The sequence below is a fragment of the Tupaia chinensis genome, unplaced genomic scaffold (assembly GCF_000334495.1).
Source record: "Tupaia chinensis unplaced genomic scaffold, TupChi_1.0 Scaffold000437_1, whole genome shotgun sequence".
Classification (NCBI taxonomy): domain Eukaryota; kingdom Metazoa; phylum Chordata; class Mammalia; order Scandentia; family Tupaiidae; genus Tupaia; species Tupaia belangeri.
In genome coordinates this window covers 752,893-768,588 of record NW_006159942.1, presented here as the reverse complement: position 1 = coordinate 768,588, position 15,696 = coordinate 752,893, and the positions used below count along the sequence as shown (strand labels likewise).

Genomic DNA, 15,696 nt, shown 5'->3' with positions numbered 1-15,696 from the left:
TCAGCAGGCTGCTGACCAGCCTAAAGGAGACAGCAAACCCAGAATTATCTTGAGAAAGAATGTCTTGAGAAAGTCAACCACATCGAAAATAGGAAGTAACTGTAACTGGTAAGCGGGCTGGTCAGCCACCGCCTCTTCCTTGTAGTCCTCCTTCCCTTGTTTTGTTTAATTTTATATAGAAACCTTTGTATAGATAAGTTTATCTTCATGCATATTATCATTTGTAAGAACCAACACTTATGAGTACCCATATGGAGTGGAATGGTGCTCTCTGAGAGCTGTAGGATTTTAGAAAATGTGATCATCTTGGTTCCTGTTCTTACAACTCCAAAATAGTTTTAGTAGCGAGAGCTTTTGTTTTCTTACTCTAGAATCAGAAATAGCATCTTCTTCAAAGGGGTGTTCGAATAATTGAACTTAAAAACCTATCCATGTGAGTTATCCACTTGATGACATGGCTATCTAAGATCATATTTTTGGGGAGAGAGAGGTGAAAGTTTATGCTTTAGGGCACGTACGCTCACCAGAGAGACAAAGTGAGAAATCACCCCCCAGGGGGCTTGGCCACGCCACAATCCCTTCTCCTCCATTCTCCTCTCAGGATCTTGGGCACACATGCACATGAGCCCAGTGTGAGTTTAAGCCACCATGTCCAGGACTCAAACCACAGTTGACTTACATGGGAGTTCAGTGATGTAGCCATAACACTATCTGCTGGTCCCAAGGTCGTATCTTTCTCGGCAGGTAGAAATGCAAATGTAGAGGGACCAGCAGTTAGCATAATAGCTATGTCGCTGGACTCCCATGTAGTCGACTGCGGTTTGAGTCCCAAACCCGGTGGCTTAAAACTCATGCCAGGTGCTTGTGTGTGCATGCCGAGGATCCCAAGAGGAGCATGAAGGAAAAGGGATTGCAGCACGCCCATGGGGGATGATTTCTTGCTTTCTATCTGTCTGGCAAGCGTGTGCACCCTATGGCAAAAACCTCTCAAAAAAAATGCAAATGTAGAACTTTGTCCATTAACAGATTTTGACTATTATCATCACAATGCCATAGGATAACCTATTTTTATGTTTGTGTATCATTGTATAGCTTCTTTGACCTACACAATATGTATTCTTCATTATAGCCCAGTATAAGCATAGTTTATTTTATTTTACAGATAACAAAATGAGGCTCAGAGAAGTGAATAACTTGCCCAATTACTAAGTCTAAGAGATGATACCAAAATACATAGTTACCTGACTCCTGCCTGGTCTAGTGGTTTTTATGTCTACCACTCTTAGATGCTGATGCTTCCCTGGCACTGTGAGGTCCCCAAGAAGATATTAAGGGGAGAAGGCATGCCCCCAAGGAGCAACTGTATGGAGTTGTCTCAAGTTCCACCTCCACTGTAGAAAGAGTTTTGCTTTTTGTCTTTCATGCAGGGGACCTTCGGGTGTTAGAACACTCACTGCATTAGCAGCCAGTTGATTTTGTTCATGGCTTCTTTCCCTGTGCCCCGTATAGCCTCAGAGTGAACATGAGAGTTTTCAGCCCCAAAGAAAATGGCCTCCTGGGGGAATCATGATTGGGGGGAATGAGAGTAAATGATAGTCTGATGAAATACAACCTCTGAATGGACGCTTGTCACAAGGCTCGCCAAAATGTGCTTGCTGTGACATTACATTCACTTCCTCTGCTTGTTTTTCTTCAAAAGGAAAGAAAAACTGAAGGCTCCACTGAGGATAGGGAGATGACTGTGTTTGGCAAGGAGTAGGAGTATCTGAGACTGTCTGAGGTTTTGCAGGGGCTGCTGTCGTATCACAAGCCTGTCTCCTGCACTCCCTGCTTCCTTAGGAGCCATGCCAGACCAGTGCTGGCCCTGTAGCCAGGACACAAACCAGGCCAGCCCCTCTGGCCTCACACGGAGGTGTGGACTGTCCTGGAGGGAGCTATTTTGGGTGAAGTCTATTTTGACTTGTTTACCTGTGTGCACCACTGAATGCAGTCCTGATTGGAAAGGGTGGGATCTAAGACTCCTTGTCTCAGACACAACTGAGAAAAAGGTCATTTCTCCTAAGTAATGATTCATCTTCCCACAACCCTTCACATTAGGATACCACGCAAGGCCCCAGCTCATGACACTAATGGAAATAACTTCCAGAGGGCGCAAAGACAGATGTGAACCTGAACCGATTCTTATTTGCACAGATCGTTTTTCTGTCACTTTAACTTCACAGTAAATAAAAAATTCTACCAGCTATGCATGGGTTTGCTTCTCTTACCTGGCATTCCCAAATTAGTGTGTATTTGCCAAATCTTTGAGGTTTCTGTCTCAGAGAAAGGTAATTATAGCTTGAACCAAATGAGCATTGCTAAAGACCAGACTGGCTTCAGGGTCTGGTCAGCTGAAACCAGGCTGTGCAGATTCATCAATGACCCAGCAAATTTGAAGGAAAATTCCCATTTGGATACTGGTTTATTTATAGATAGTTACTCATTTTTTTTTCATTTCTCTTTTTCTGGGTCTCTATTCTGAAGTATTCATAAATCTCTCTCACATCTCCCTTGATTGTAAAGTTTTATAATAGGACCTAAATAAACCAACCCTAATAGCTTCCATTAATTAATTACTTACATTGTGCTAGGTCCTACGTTATCATTACGTCTAGTATTTAATATACTCTTGGGTTATTGAAAAACTCATGGTGCAGTTTTGCATAGAAAAATTTAGACAAAATACATCATGACTTTTCTGACAATAAAATATTTACAATCTTAAGAATAGATACCTTCTTTAGTCCCATCTTATAAATGAGAAAACTGATGTTCAGACTGGTAAGGTCACACAGTTCATAAGTGGAAATACCAGAAATCGAACTTAGTTCTGCCTTGCTCATGCCTTTAAATAACATATTATTCCACTTTTTTTTTTACATTTAATCACATATACCCTTAGAGTGTGTAACATTTCCCTTTTCAGCACAATTATCATGCATATTTGTCAAGATATAGACATTACTATACACATTATCAGCAGCTAATAGCTTTTCATTTTTTTGTCAATTATATGTACTTTTAAAATTTTTCTTCTCCTGTTCTCCTTCCTCCTTTCCTCCACTACCCAACCCCCATATTACCCCATCCTTACTATCTCTAGTATCTACCATTGCCCTCCCTGCTACTATTCCACTTTAATTTTTAAGATCAGTGATTATTATCAGCAGAATAATTTAATTGACCACAAGTCAAGAGCAGCCATAGGACATTCAGTAGTGATCACATACCATTTTTAATGCCCACAAGACATACATGATTCAGAAAGAGTAATGAATGTAAGAGCCCGTAAGTCTCTTACATTAGATAAAAAATAAATTTACATTCCATAAGACCCTGTCTAGTTCAAAAGACGTTCTTCAGATGCAAAGTATTTGCACATCTTAAGAATCAAAGAAATGTGGGAACAAGCAGTTAGCGTAATGGCTATGTCGCTGGACTCCCACGTAGTCGACCGCGGTTCGCATCCTGGACCTGGTGGCTTAAAACTCACGCCGGGCACGTGTGTGTGTGTGCCCAAGATCCCGAGAGGAGAATGGAGGAGAAAGGATTGCGGCTTGACCATCCCCCCTGGGGGGTGATTTCTCGCTTTCTGTCTCTATGTCTCTCTCTGTCTGTCTGGCGAGTGCACGCGCCCTATAACAAAAAAACCTCTCCAAAAAAAAAAAGAAGAATCAAAGAAATGCCAAAATCTAGCCAGTGATTAGTGTAGGTGAGTATTACAAGTTTTTATGAGTGAATACAATTGAGATAATGTCAGCTTTCCCTTTCAAATTTTAAAACCTATGACATAGTGATGATAAACACTCTTCCTGGGGGTGCTGAGAAGAATCCCTCAGGATGTCTGTTACTGCAGGTCTTATAGCTGGCCAGACAGCTCTGATTTTAAATAGCATCAGTGAACTGGATGATAACTGTCTTTAGAGGCTAAGCAACCTGAGTTTACAGAGATGGTTTAGTAGGTACTCATCTTTTAGTCCAGGAAGACTTAGAATGAAGGAGAAAATGTTGTTAAAGAATCAATATCATAGTAATTATATGTGTGTGTGTGTATGTGTGTGTGTGTATAGTCGTCAGGAAAGTCATGATGCATTTCTGGATAGAAAAACACATATATATATTAAAAAACATATATGTATATAAAGTAGAATCCTTAACTATTTAAATATATGTGTTTATTTGTGTAAATAACTTTTAGGTCATTGGAAAAGTCAGGACGTGTTAATTTATATATATATATATAAACACATGTTCTTGTGAGACTCAAGAGAATTTGGCCTAATGAAACAACAATCTGGAGACCAGTAGGTGGAATGTTGGTTAAGACACTGGATCCCACATGGCCAACTCCACAGTCCGAGACCTAGACCTGGTAGCCTGAGAAACATACCAAGCATGTGTGCGTGCGTGTGTCCAATATCCTGAGAAGAGAGTGGAGGAGGAGTGTGGCCATCCCACCTGGGGGGTGATTTCTCACTTTCTGTCTGTCTCTAGAGAGCACACACACCCTATGGCAAAAATAAAAATAAAAAAATAACCCCAAAACTCAAAATTAGAATGTATAATTGAATAATTGGTATTCTCAGTGATGAGAAAAAGTTACTTAATCTCCATTATCTTCAGTTGTCTCACCTGAAACGTGACAGTAGTTACAGTATTTAGAGCATAGGATTGTTGTGAAAGTTGAAGTAGGAAGTGAAGGTGAAGTGGTCCTGATCACAAAAAAAGTGATCATAGATACTCCATATCATTATCTTCATTTTACAGGTGAGATATATATTTTTTTTTTTTGAGAGATTTTCGCTATAGGGCGCATGCGCTCTCCAGACAGACAGAGAGAGACAGAGAGACAGAAAGCGAGAAATCACCCCCCAGGGGGAATGGTTATAAAGTAGAATCCTTAACTATTTAAATATATGTGTTTATTTGTGTAAATAACTTTTAGGTCATTGGAAAAGTCAGGACGTGTTAATTTATATATATATATATAAACACATGTTCTTGTGAGACTCAAGAGAATTTGGCCTAATGAAACAACAATCTGGAGACCAGTAGGTGGAATGTTGGTTAAGACACTGGATCCCACATGGCCAACTCCACAGTCCGAGACCTAGACCTGGTAGCCTGAGAAACATACCAAGCATGTGTGCGTGCGTGTGTCCAATATCCTGAGAAGAGAGTGGAGGAGGAGTGTGGCCATCCCACCTGGGGGGTGATTTCTCACTTTCTGTCTGTCTCTAGAGAGCACACACACCCTATGGCAAAAATAAAAATAAAAAAATAACCCCAAAACTCAAAATTAGAATGTATAATTGAATAATTGGTATTCTCAGTGATGAGAAAAAGTTACTTAATCTCCATTATCTTCAGTTGTCTCACCTGAAACGTGACAGTAGTTACAGTATTTAGAGCATAGGATTGTTGTGAAAGTTGAAGTAGGAAGTGAAGGTGAAGTGGTCCTGATCACAAAAAAAGTGATCATAGATACTCCATATCATTATCTTCATTTTACAGGTGAGATATATATTTTTTTTTTTTGAGAGATTTTCGCTATAGGGCGCATGCGCTCTCCAGACAGACAGAGAGAGACAGGAACAAAACGAGCAAAACACCCCCCCCCGGGGGGAATGGTCATGCCGCAATCCCTTCTCCTCCATTCTCCTCTCGGGATCTTGGGCATGCACGCACATGCGCCCGGCGTGAGTTTTAACCCACCGGGTCCAGGACGCGAACCGCAGTCGACTACGTGGGAGTCCAGCGACATAGCCATTACGCTAACTGCTGGTTCCCCAGGTGAGATATTTTTCAGGCGAATTAATTGACAAGTGTAGAATCAACATAGCTAAGTACACCGTAGACCCCAAATCTGGATAAACAGTACGTCCTATGGTCTTTATATACCATGATGTTATCTGTTGAGATATTCAAGCATTCTGAATCTGTAAAAATTCAGATTACCCATTATTATTCATATAATTTTTAAAAATAAAAGCTTATTTATTTCTTCAAAGAGAGAGAAAAAGAGAAGCACTGCCAACAGTCTTCACACTGCAATCTATTCCCAGCCTCAGCCAGCCAGGGCTATGGCATGCAGGTGCCCACCGGAGTATGGAGGTAGACCTCAGACACAAACCTGGGCCCTTTCCACATGGCTTCAGCATATGGAGCATTGAGTTACTGCTGTGAAGTACCGCCGGCCTCATAATTGTTTACGCTCCAAGTCACATATGGAGAATGTGCTTTTATACAGATGGATAAAGAGTCTGAGCCACCAAGCAAATACACGCTCCGTATCTGAAGCTCCTCAGCCACACAGTATACTTTCAGATGCTGTCAGTACTGAGGTTTCCATAAGTTTATTTGTTTTGGGTAAATTTTTGCAACTTTACACCTCCTAGGGCCCCAAAGTCACACTAGAATTTTAATCCAACATCAGGAAAAGGATGGAGAAGTGAATTATTTTTTATACTCTTCTCTGGGTATGTTTCCCCCACCACCCTTCTGGCTCTGAGGTTGTTGTAACGTGAAATTTTTAAAATTATTTTATTTAACTTTATTTATTTATATTTTTTAAATTTGACCAGAGAGGGGCAGAATGAGCGAGAGAAAAGTGAGAAAGCAAGCCGCCAGGTCCAGGACTCAAACCACAGTCGGCCATGTGGGAGTCCAGTGACCTTAACCACCATGCCACTTAGCCAGCCCCTAAGGTGATTTTTAATAAACAACACTCCCTGGAGGCTCAGAGAGCTGAGTCAAGAGGATTTCTCCTCTTTTGGTCTTAGTGGGGCTGTTGGTTTTTTCCTACCTAGTTGGAAGGAAGCAGAAAATCACGCATAGTGTGCCAAGTCCTGTTTGGATCTAGAGGAGCCTAATAAATACGTAAAATAAAAGTGCTATGTACAGCACTCTACAAAATCACTGGGTAAATAAATTAACCCTCAAAGGAGGTCAAAATTCTATATTCTGTGGGGGAAAAAAGAACATAAAAGAAAAGATCCATTCAACGTCATCAAATCAACACTCAAGCCTAGAGCTGAGCCCCGCCAGCCTTGCCATCAGAGCCACTTCCAAATGGACAAGACAAAGCACAGTAACCACAGTGCTATGAAATAAGCAGACCTCTCTCCAGGGAGAGTCACTCTCTATAAATGCAGACATGGCTCTATGTTTCCATAGTAGTTTCATTAGCTAATGAAGAACAAATTCATGCCTGCCTCTTCAGAAATCAAAAGTGGTGTACCTGGATAGGAAGTTCTCCAGGGACTGCTTCTTGTCCTCCTTGCATACAATGCCCTCCTTCTTCTGCTTCTCCATGTCTTTGATTCGGGACTGGAAAGTGTCGATCAGATCGAACACAGACTTCATTGCTATAGGCACCTCATAGTATTGCTGTTTAAGAAAGATTAGAATGCATATATTTAAGTACAATATGTATGTCAGCCTTCTGCTCAGAGAATTCAGGAGAACTCTGAGGGAATTTAGATCAGAGTCTGGAAGGCCCATTGATTTATAAATGCTCTCCTGCACTAACACCCTAAGCTGTTGTTTGGAGGTTCAGAATCCATGAAACTACTACCACTTTCATAAGAAATTCTTGATTGCATGCCTTTTATTGGAAAGGGTCCACGTCTTTGTCACCATACAAATTCTAGATTCACTTCCCCTCCCCTTAGACTGTACTGTTCCTGTTCACCACACAGCTGGAAAAGTGAATGCTGTACCTAACAGGAAACCAAATGCAACAGGTAGAGTATGTGATCTAAACAATAAGGGTGGTTTTCCAGCACAGCCTGTTCTGTAGTCTCAGAGATTGTTTTATTGCATGAGCATCACTTAAATCAGGTTATATTTGCTTAGAAATTTTCAGAAACCAGTTGGGAACTAACTTAGGAAAAATGAAGGTCAGTTTCCCAGACCGTATCTGTCTGAACTTAAAGCAGCAACCTGACAGGGATTTGAGGGCTGACTGAGCATACCGACCTTGGAGAGCAGTCATTACATGGCTTAGCACTGTGTGCCCAAAGGGAATTCAGTAAGTCACAGGATGCGAGAGCTGGCAGGGATCTTAGAGATCATCTAGTCCAACCTCTCACAATGGGCAACACATGTTTGGAACGAATTAATGAAGCAATTTCTTGACAGATCCAGAAAAGTACACATGCTGAGTCAGCCATTCTGATAGCTTCCCCTGCACCCTAAAGATTTTCCTCTGAGAATAGGCACTCACTGTAGACTGTCAAAGTACTAGAATGGTCAAGACTCTGGAGCCAGCCCTGGTGAAAAGAAAGTTCAATCCTAACCAAGTGAATGGACTTAGGCAAGTTCCATAACTATTCTGGGCCTTTTTTTTCCTCTCTGGAACAAAATATAGTTTATCTTAGAAGTTCAAGGTAAGGATTGCAGAGTACTTGGCATAAGGAAAGCACGCAATAAAGCTAATAGCCACTTTGGTTATAACTGTATAACACAGTTTTCCATGGTTCAGAACGTCTGTCACCAAGCACAGAAAGCAAGTAGCTGTAAAACCTTACACTTTTGTCCACGTTGGATCAGAAGGTAAACCTCCAAGCCCTTCCAAACTAGGCCTGTTTTAAGTACAGGTTTCTCGAAGGCAGAGGCCACTCCTCAACTTTTATCTCCAGGACCTGGCACATTGTACCTATTCAACAAGCATCTGATGAATGCACACGTTAATATCAGAGGAGAATTTAGTCTGGGCTCAAAGAGGCCAGTCCAACCACTGTTTTCCAAAGGCTGCATTTTTGGATGCAAATTTGTGTGAAAACATGGAATATTTGAGACAGTCTAAAGCCTTCCCATATATGAAATCATTTGTGCTTACTCACATGTCTAAAGACCTCATTAACAAAAAATTTCAGTTGCTATTTGTAGGAATGACACTCATCATTCAAAATATCATTCAAAGCAGGAACCTATACCTTGACTCTCAGATCCACATCTGTCAGCACCATAAAGAAGTCATTGTAGGTCATTCCATACTCTTTCCTCAGCTCACCGATGAGATGCTGATCTACCAAGTCTTCATCATCCACCACCCGCATGGGTTTTTCATTATCTTAAAGCAAATGAAATATGAGTAAGTTTGGATGTGACAAGACAATTAGTGAGATGTGAATTGGCAGAGGCTCTGGGCCTCCATCTTGTTCTAGGAAAAGCAGCCTTCATTCTTTTTAGATATATGAGTGACATTATGTTTGGATAAAAGGTTTCAGAGTGAATTAATAAATATAGAAACAAAAAAGTAAATAAACTAGTTTTAAAAGCCATTAAAAAACATGATCAAGATCACATCTCTGCCATGTTCATAGTGAGTCAGGAAAAGCAGAGTAAGAATGAAGGCTGCTGAGTCATCCCTGGAAAAAGATTGCCAACTCATCCAAGGAATGAGTCATCAACCTCACTCACCAGAAAAATAGACCCAAATATTTTTGTTAAGTTTTATTTCTGTTAAGCCTAATTCTGAATTTGAAACCTGTGTTTCTTCTTCCTCTGTAGTAAAGAATTAACTTTGAGACTCTATGCATATCACAGAGAAAAATAAAAAGTCTTTGTTCAAATCTAATCATAAATTCATTCTGGCTCCAAAAGAAGTCAAGTTATTTATAATACAAGTTTCTTAAGTAAAAAGCAATTTCAAGCAAAGTGCATGAATTTATGGACGTTTTTAATCCATTAGGTATTTTAAAGCCCCACAATAAGTAATTATAATTCAGAATGGTTCCTGTATATGTCACTAAAGGTGTCACTGAATTAATTGGAAGCATGAAAATTAAGGTAACTGTGCATTTACATGGGAAATTATATGTCTGGAAAGCATTTTAACATTTCTAAGGAATGTTTCTATTTTATTTTATTATTATTTTATTTAACTTTACTTATTATTATTATTATTATTAATAATATTGTTAATGTTATTTTTTATTTGGCCAGAGAGAGAGAAGGAAAGTGAGAAAGCAAGCTACTCAAACTGTGGTTGGCCATGAGGGAGTCTGGTGCCTTAACCACAATGCCACCTGCCAGCCCCAAATGTTTCTACTTTCTAAGGACAAGATAGCTTTATATACTTCTTCCTAAATAGCTCACAATGTTTTCCTTAACCCTGCCTAAAGTTTTATCTGCAAAATAATCCCCTATGTGTTAAACAAATGTGAACAAGTTAAAGTTAGCTCATATGTGATCACAGCAATATTAGCAAAGAGATTTTATCAGTTATTATCCACACGACTACCCGGTGAATAACACTCTAGGACCACACTGTAGAAGAAACAACCACAAAATAATTTGCAGGTAAAAGATTATAGCTTGAGTATCATAGACCATTACTCTTACTGATAAACAGGGACAATAACACTTTATTACTTGTGCTTATGTTATCGGAACTATAAGTGTATAAACAAGGAACTTGGTTTCTTCCAAGCAAATTAAAATAAGAGGGGAAGAACCTGCTTTCCTCCCTAAAATTATATAGAGTTTCATGGACGTGGTGCAGAGGCATGAGAGATGAGAGCCTACGTGAAGACCAAACACTGTTTACAAGATGATAAATTATATTCCTCAGACATGTAAATTACTTTTCCAAATCTACATTTTTTTAGGTTTTTGCCTTAGGGTGTGTGCACTTGCCAGAGAGAGAGAGACACAGTGAGAAAATACTATGATGTCTTAAAAAGGAATGAGAGAGATTTCTATATACTTGTAAGTAAAGATCTTCTGAAAATATTTTTAAGTCAAAAAGCAAGGTATGAAAATAGAAAATATTAATATGCTGTATTTTACATAAAATGAAGAGAAATATAAGTATATTTATTTGCACTTGCATAAAGAAGTACTAAATGAATAAACTGGAATCATAAAAAGATTACCTGTAAGGACAAGAAGCAGCAGGGTTGAGGGAGTTGCAAGACTTGTCTCTGTCTACATTTTTATATATTTAATGTTGGAATCCAAAAAATAAAAAACAAAGAATATCTTGGTAGAGTCATCACTTACCAAAAACAGAAGAGCTATTTGTTTTTCAAGGCTCTCCCATTAAATCAACTGATTTCAAAACTCTCTGATAATCACAGTATTTTCTCTGATGACTGAAATGAAAGGAGCTTTCCTTCCCCACATTCTCCAAAAGCTTGTTTCGTGCATTTGACTCACTAGGTACTTTTTACTCCTTGATTGTCGGGGGTTGATTTGGACATTGATAGGACTGATGTTGGAGGCAACGAAGGCCTAGAGAATAGAATGACTGAACAAGTCAGGAGACAGGTTCTCTATACTCTAGGGAACGGGACACCCTCCCCCACAACCAGCCCCCTCAAGCCAGTACTCAAGGGTGAGCAGCAAGCAAACAAGTAAGGTTTCGGCTGTGTTTTCAGCCACTCCCTATCACTCTGCTGCCTGGGCTCTGCCTCCTGTCTGGTATTGTATTCTCCCACGAGAATATAATAAATCAAATGCATGGGTACCACTAACGATGCCTTTACATCTTAGGCCACTTTTAACTTTCATGCATACTGTATTCTGCCGGCAAACCAGGTGAATATTGGAATTTGCTCAAGCCTGAAATCTCAAGGTAGGATTTCCTGGTGCTTGTAAGTCCATCCTGGATGATCCACATACACTTAGCAAGATGGACTGGCTGGTGAGTGGAACTCACAACTGTAGCTGGATATGAAAGTCTGAAAGAGTAGAGAGTACTTGATTTATTCTTATGGAAAAATAAGGCCATCTGATAGATTTCCAGCTGAAAATCGGTCAAGGCTGGAGTTTGGTTCACTGAGACAATGGCTCAGGCCAATTTTTATTTTCCCATGGCTGACTCCCAGTCTTGGCTGGAAGCACTGCAGCCTTTCCCATAAGGGTAACCTGGGACATGACACAAAGAAAGAAAGGCCTTCCAGGAATTAATGAGGAACAAAGTAAAGCCTTTCCCCTCCCCCCAAATCAGGTCCAGGCTGCCATTCAGTGAGGCAAATATCCCAAATCATAATATCTGATTTTCAATAAGGCATAAAAAGAAAACCTCAGCCCTCTGCAGTTCATATTCAATCCAGATGTCTAGAAAACAGCAGGATTATGCTAAAAATGTGCCAAGGCAGCACCAGATGCTTATAATAGGACCATACAAAGGTCAAGGTGGAAGATATAATGATTTTTCCAAACATCTCTGAAATAAAGAGTGAGAATTCTTTGTGGGAGAGTTGGTGGGTAACGCGTTTGACACTAGGAACACCTGGTCAAGAAGAGCTTTCATCACCAGCCAGCACCAGTCTCTGTACTGGGTTAAATAACTACTTCCCCCCTGGCCATCTGGAGTGCAGTAAGCTCACTGGCTCATGTGGCTTTATGGTATTAATCTCTTGGGTTTCAGGAGTAGTAATTCAGCCTGACCTGGAAGAGCAGTTGTGAGGGCTGATGTATCAAGATTCTATAATTAGCAGAAAGCAATTACAAGTATTTTGATTATAGTTGCTCCAGTAACAACTATGACAGCTCATCCATCTCCAGATGATTGCCAGATCAAACGCTGGTGCTAATAATGACTACAATAATAGTGCCTACTAGCTGGCACAAATCTGTACACATTATCTTATTCGATCTTCACTGTAGCCTGTGAACTAGGCATGATTATCTCTTATTATTAATTACTATTATATTATTATGTCAGAGAACACACATGCGCACCAGAAACAGAGAGGGGGGAAGTAGCATCAAGGGGGCATGGTCATTCCACAATCCCTTCTCCATGTCTCCATCTTTGCTGGAATTTTTTAGGCACATGTGCACATGCACTGGCATGTTTTCAAGGTGTTGGGGCCTGGATTCAAACTACAGCTGACCATGTGAAATCCAGCTCTCTTAATCTCTAGGCTACTGGGCCAGCCCAATGTCATTATCTTCTAAGCTAAGACTAAGACATAAATTGCCCAGGACCATACAACAAAAATAAGTGACTATGGATTTGAATCTGTTGGCTGTGGCCAGCAGGTGGTGTGGTGGTTAAGGGCTCTGGACTTCCACATGACCGACCACTGTTTGAGTCCCAGATATGGGGACTTGCTTTCTCACTGTCTCTCTCCCCTCCCCCGCTCTGTCCCTCTCTGGTCAAATTAAAATAAATAAGTAAATAAATAAAGTTAAAAAAAAAATTCTTTTTTTAATAAAAGGAACCTGTTGGAACCAGCAGTTAGCGTAATGGCTATGTAGCTGGACTCCCACGTAGTGGACCGCGGTTCGCATCCCGGACCCGGTGGCTTAAAACTCATGCCGGGTGCATGTGTGTGCGTGCCCAAGATCCCGAGAGGAGAATGGAGGAGAAGGGATTGCGGCATGACCATCCCCCCTGGGGGATGATTTCTCGCTTTCTGTCTCTATGTCTCTCTCTGTCTGTCTGGCGAGCGCCACCGCCCCTGAACAAAAAAAAAAAAAAAAAAAAAAAAAAAAAAACCTCTCCATAAAGAAAAAAAAAAGAACCTGTTTGCCTCCAGAACTTTTGTGTCTTTTGTTTATATGATTTAGTTGGTGGTGTTGTTTTCATTAAGGACACTTTTCTTGTTTCTTTGTTTGTTTGTTTGTTTTGTTCTCTCCCCTAAATGTACACACAGCACAGAGATGTATATTCTCCAACCAAGCACAAGCAATCAACAGTGATTTATGATGGAACACTGGAATAATACTACTAATTAGAATACTAATCATCTCAAAAAAAAAGTGAACTAATAAAAGTTGAGAATGTATAACTGAAAACTTATACTTAAGTAAGTTCTAGAGACCTTCTATTGAACATTGTGCCTATAATTAATGATACTATATTTTGGACTTAAAATTTTGTTAAGAGGGTAGCTCTCATATTAAGTGCTCTTACCACAATTTTTTAAAATATGATTTAGAAAGTTAGGCCATATTCAAATCAAGTTGATATTGTTATGTCCTAATTGTGGCTGATGTAAGAAAAGCCAGGAGACTCTATGAGATAATATATGTATTGAACTTAGATGATAACTAATAAAGGAAATATGTTTTATACTCTTCCAGATATTTATCGTTGAAATATATTTTTAAAAAAAACAAAAAACAAAAAACTTATTCTGAGAACCAGCAGATGGCGTAACGGCTAGACCACTGGACTCCCACGTAGTCAACCGCAGTTCAAGTACCAGACCTGGTGGCTTAAACTCACGCCCAGCACATGTGCATGCGTGCCCAAGCTCCAAAGAGAAGAATGGAGGAGAAGGGATTGTGGTGTGGCCATCCCCCCGGAGGGGGATTTCTCATTTTCTGTCTCTCTGTCTCTCTCTGTCTTTCTGGAGAGTGCATGCACCCTATAGCAAAAATCTCTCTCAAAAAAAAAAAAACCAAAAAACTACTCTGAAGGATTTTTTTTATTATAGCTAATAAGAACAAAAACAACAAAAGTAGAAAATATGTGTAAGAAAATAGTTGGTTTTTGTTTTTTAAATAAAGCCCTAGAGATGTAAGAATTATAAAAGAAACCAGGTAGGTCAGATTCAGGACTTCTGCCTGGAGGCTTAACTAATCATAGTAAGTCATGCAGTGGTTCCATGGGAACCAAAACAAGCCAGATCACAGCTGCCCAAGACTGAGCTGTTCGCCTCCTGAGTCTCACATGCATCATGAATATGAAAAATTGTGAAAACTTTAAATTCAGCCAAGTATCTCTGCTCTCCAAAAATACCTGGGCACAGTTCAGTCCACATTTTCAGTGACTTTTCATTTAGCTTAACAGCTTCTCTCAGCTCTGCTTAATTCCCTCTTCAGCCCTGCCAGAGGCAAGTACTTCCAAGGGTCTGGCAGGTCCCCATCTGTGATGAGTCACCTGCAGCATGAAGTCCACAGAAAGATCGGATGGTGTTGCTCATAGGCCAGAGGACTGAGGACCCAGAAGAAAGTGTCTGCACATCTCTAATTCTCCCCTTTACTTTTCTCATTTTCCTTCACCTTCGTGAATTTTAGACAATGAACTGGTTATATATATTTCATTTAAAAGTACTGAATACTTAAACCAGAACTATCCAGGAAAAGCTATCAAAATAAGTAGCCAATAGACCTGTGTTATTATAACCAAAGAGTCCTCTGGGTACATGTGAATTTTCCTTTTGCTCTCCAAGGACCTCTTCCAGGAAATTTGTCCCACCTCAGAGATGATAATAGCAATAATAATGATAATTAAAATAAGAGAACCTAGCTGGAAGTGGTCTATTTTCATGGTGCTGTTGTTGACGGGACCAAAGATGGTGATCACAGAGATTCTCCTGGTGGCCATCTTGCAGAAACTTTCCAGATACTCATCACGCTGTTGCACATACATGTTGTTTTCAGCCTTGGGAGCAGTGATCAGCTGGCAGTGGGTGAAAATAAGCAAATATGAATTTATAGTCATAGTTTCACATTGAGGCAAGACCCATGGAGACGATTTGGAATACAGGGATAGTCGTGACTAATACCAGAACTCCAGACTACTCTGTAGGACAGTTAGCATAATTAGGGCCAAAAAAGGCCACTTGGAAAGGCCTCTTGTTTTGTTTTTGTTAATGGCTCCAGACCGCTTAGGCTTTTCTGTTCACTTCTATTATTTAATTTCATTACTAGTCTCCATGTGTCTCAATTTTCTTATTTGCGAACTCT

The 15,696-nt window shown here is 40.0% G+C and overlaps 1 protein-coding gene across 1 annotated transcript in view; it reads right to left on the bottom strand.

The window, feature by feature from the left end:
• The window catches only part of CCDC80 (coiled-coil domain containing 80), a 32,619-nt gene that overhangs the window by 4,230 nt on the left and 12,693 nt on the right, over positions 1 to 15,696 (bottom strand). Inside the window, exons 3-5 of the mRNA XM_006155123.2 lie at positions 15,253 to 15,409; positions 8,979 to 9,115; positions 7,280 to 7,428 (exon numbers count right to left, since the gene is read on the bottom strand). Coding sequence (XP_006155185.1) covers positions 7,280 to 7,428; positions 8,979 to 9,115; positions 15,253 to 15,409 — 443 coding nt within the window. The remainder of the gene's footprint in view (positions 1 to 7,279; positions 7,429 to 8,978; positions 9,116 to 15,252; positions 15,410 to 15,696) is intronic.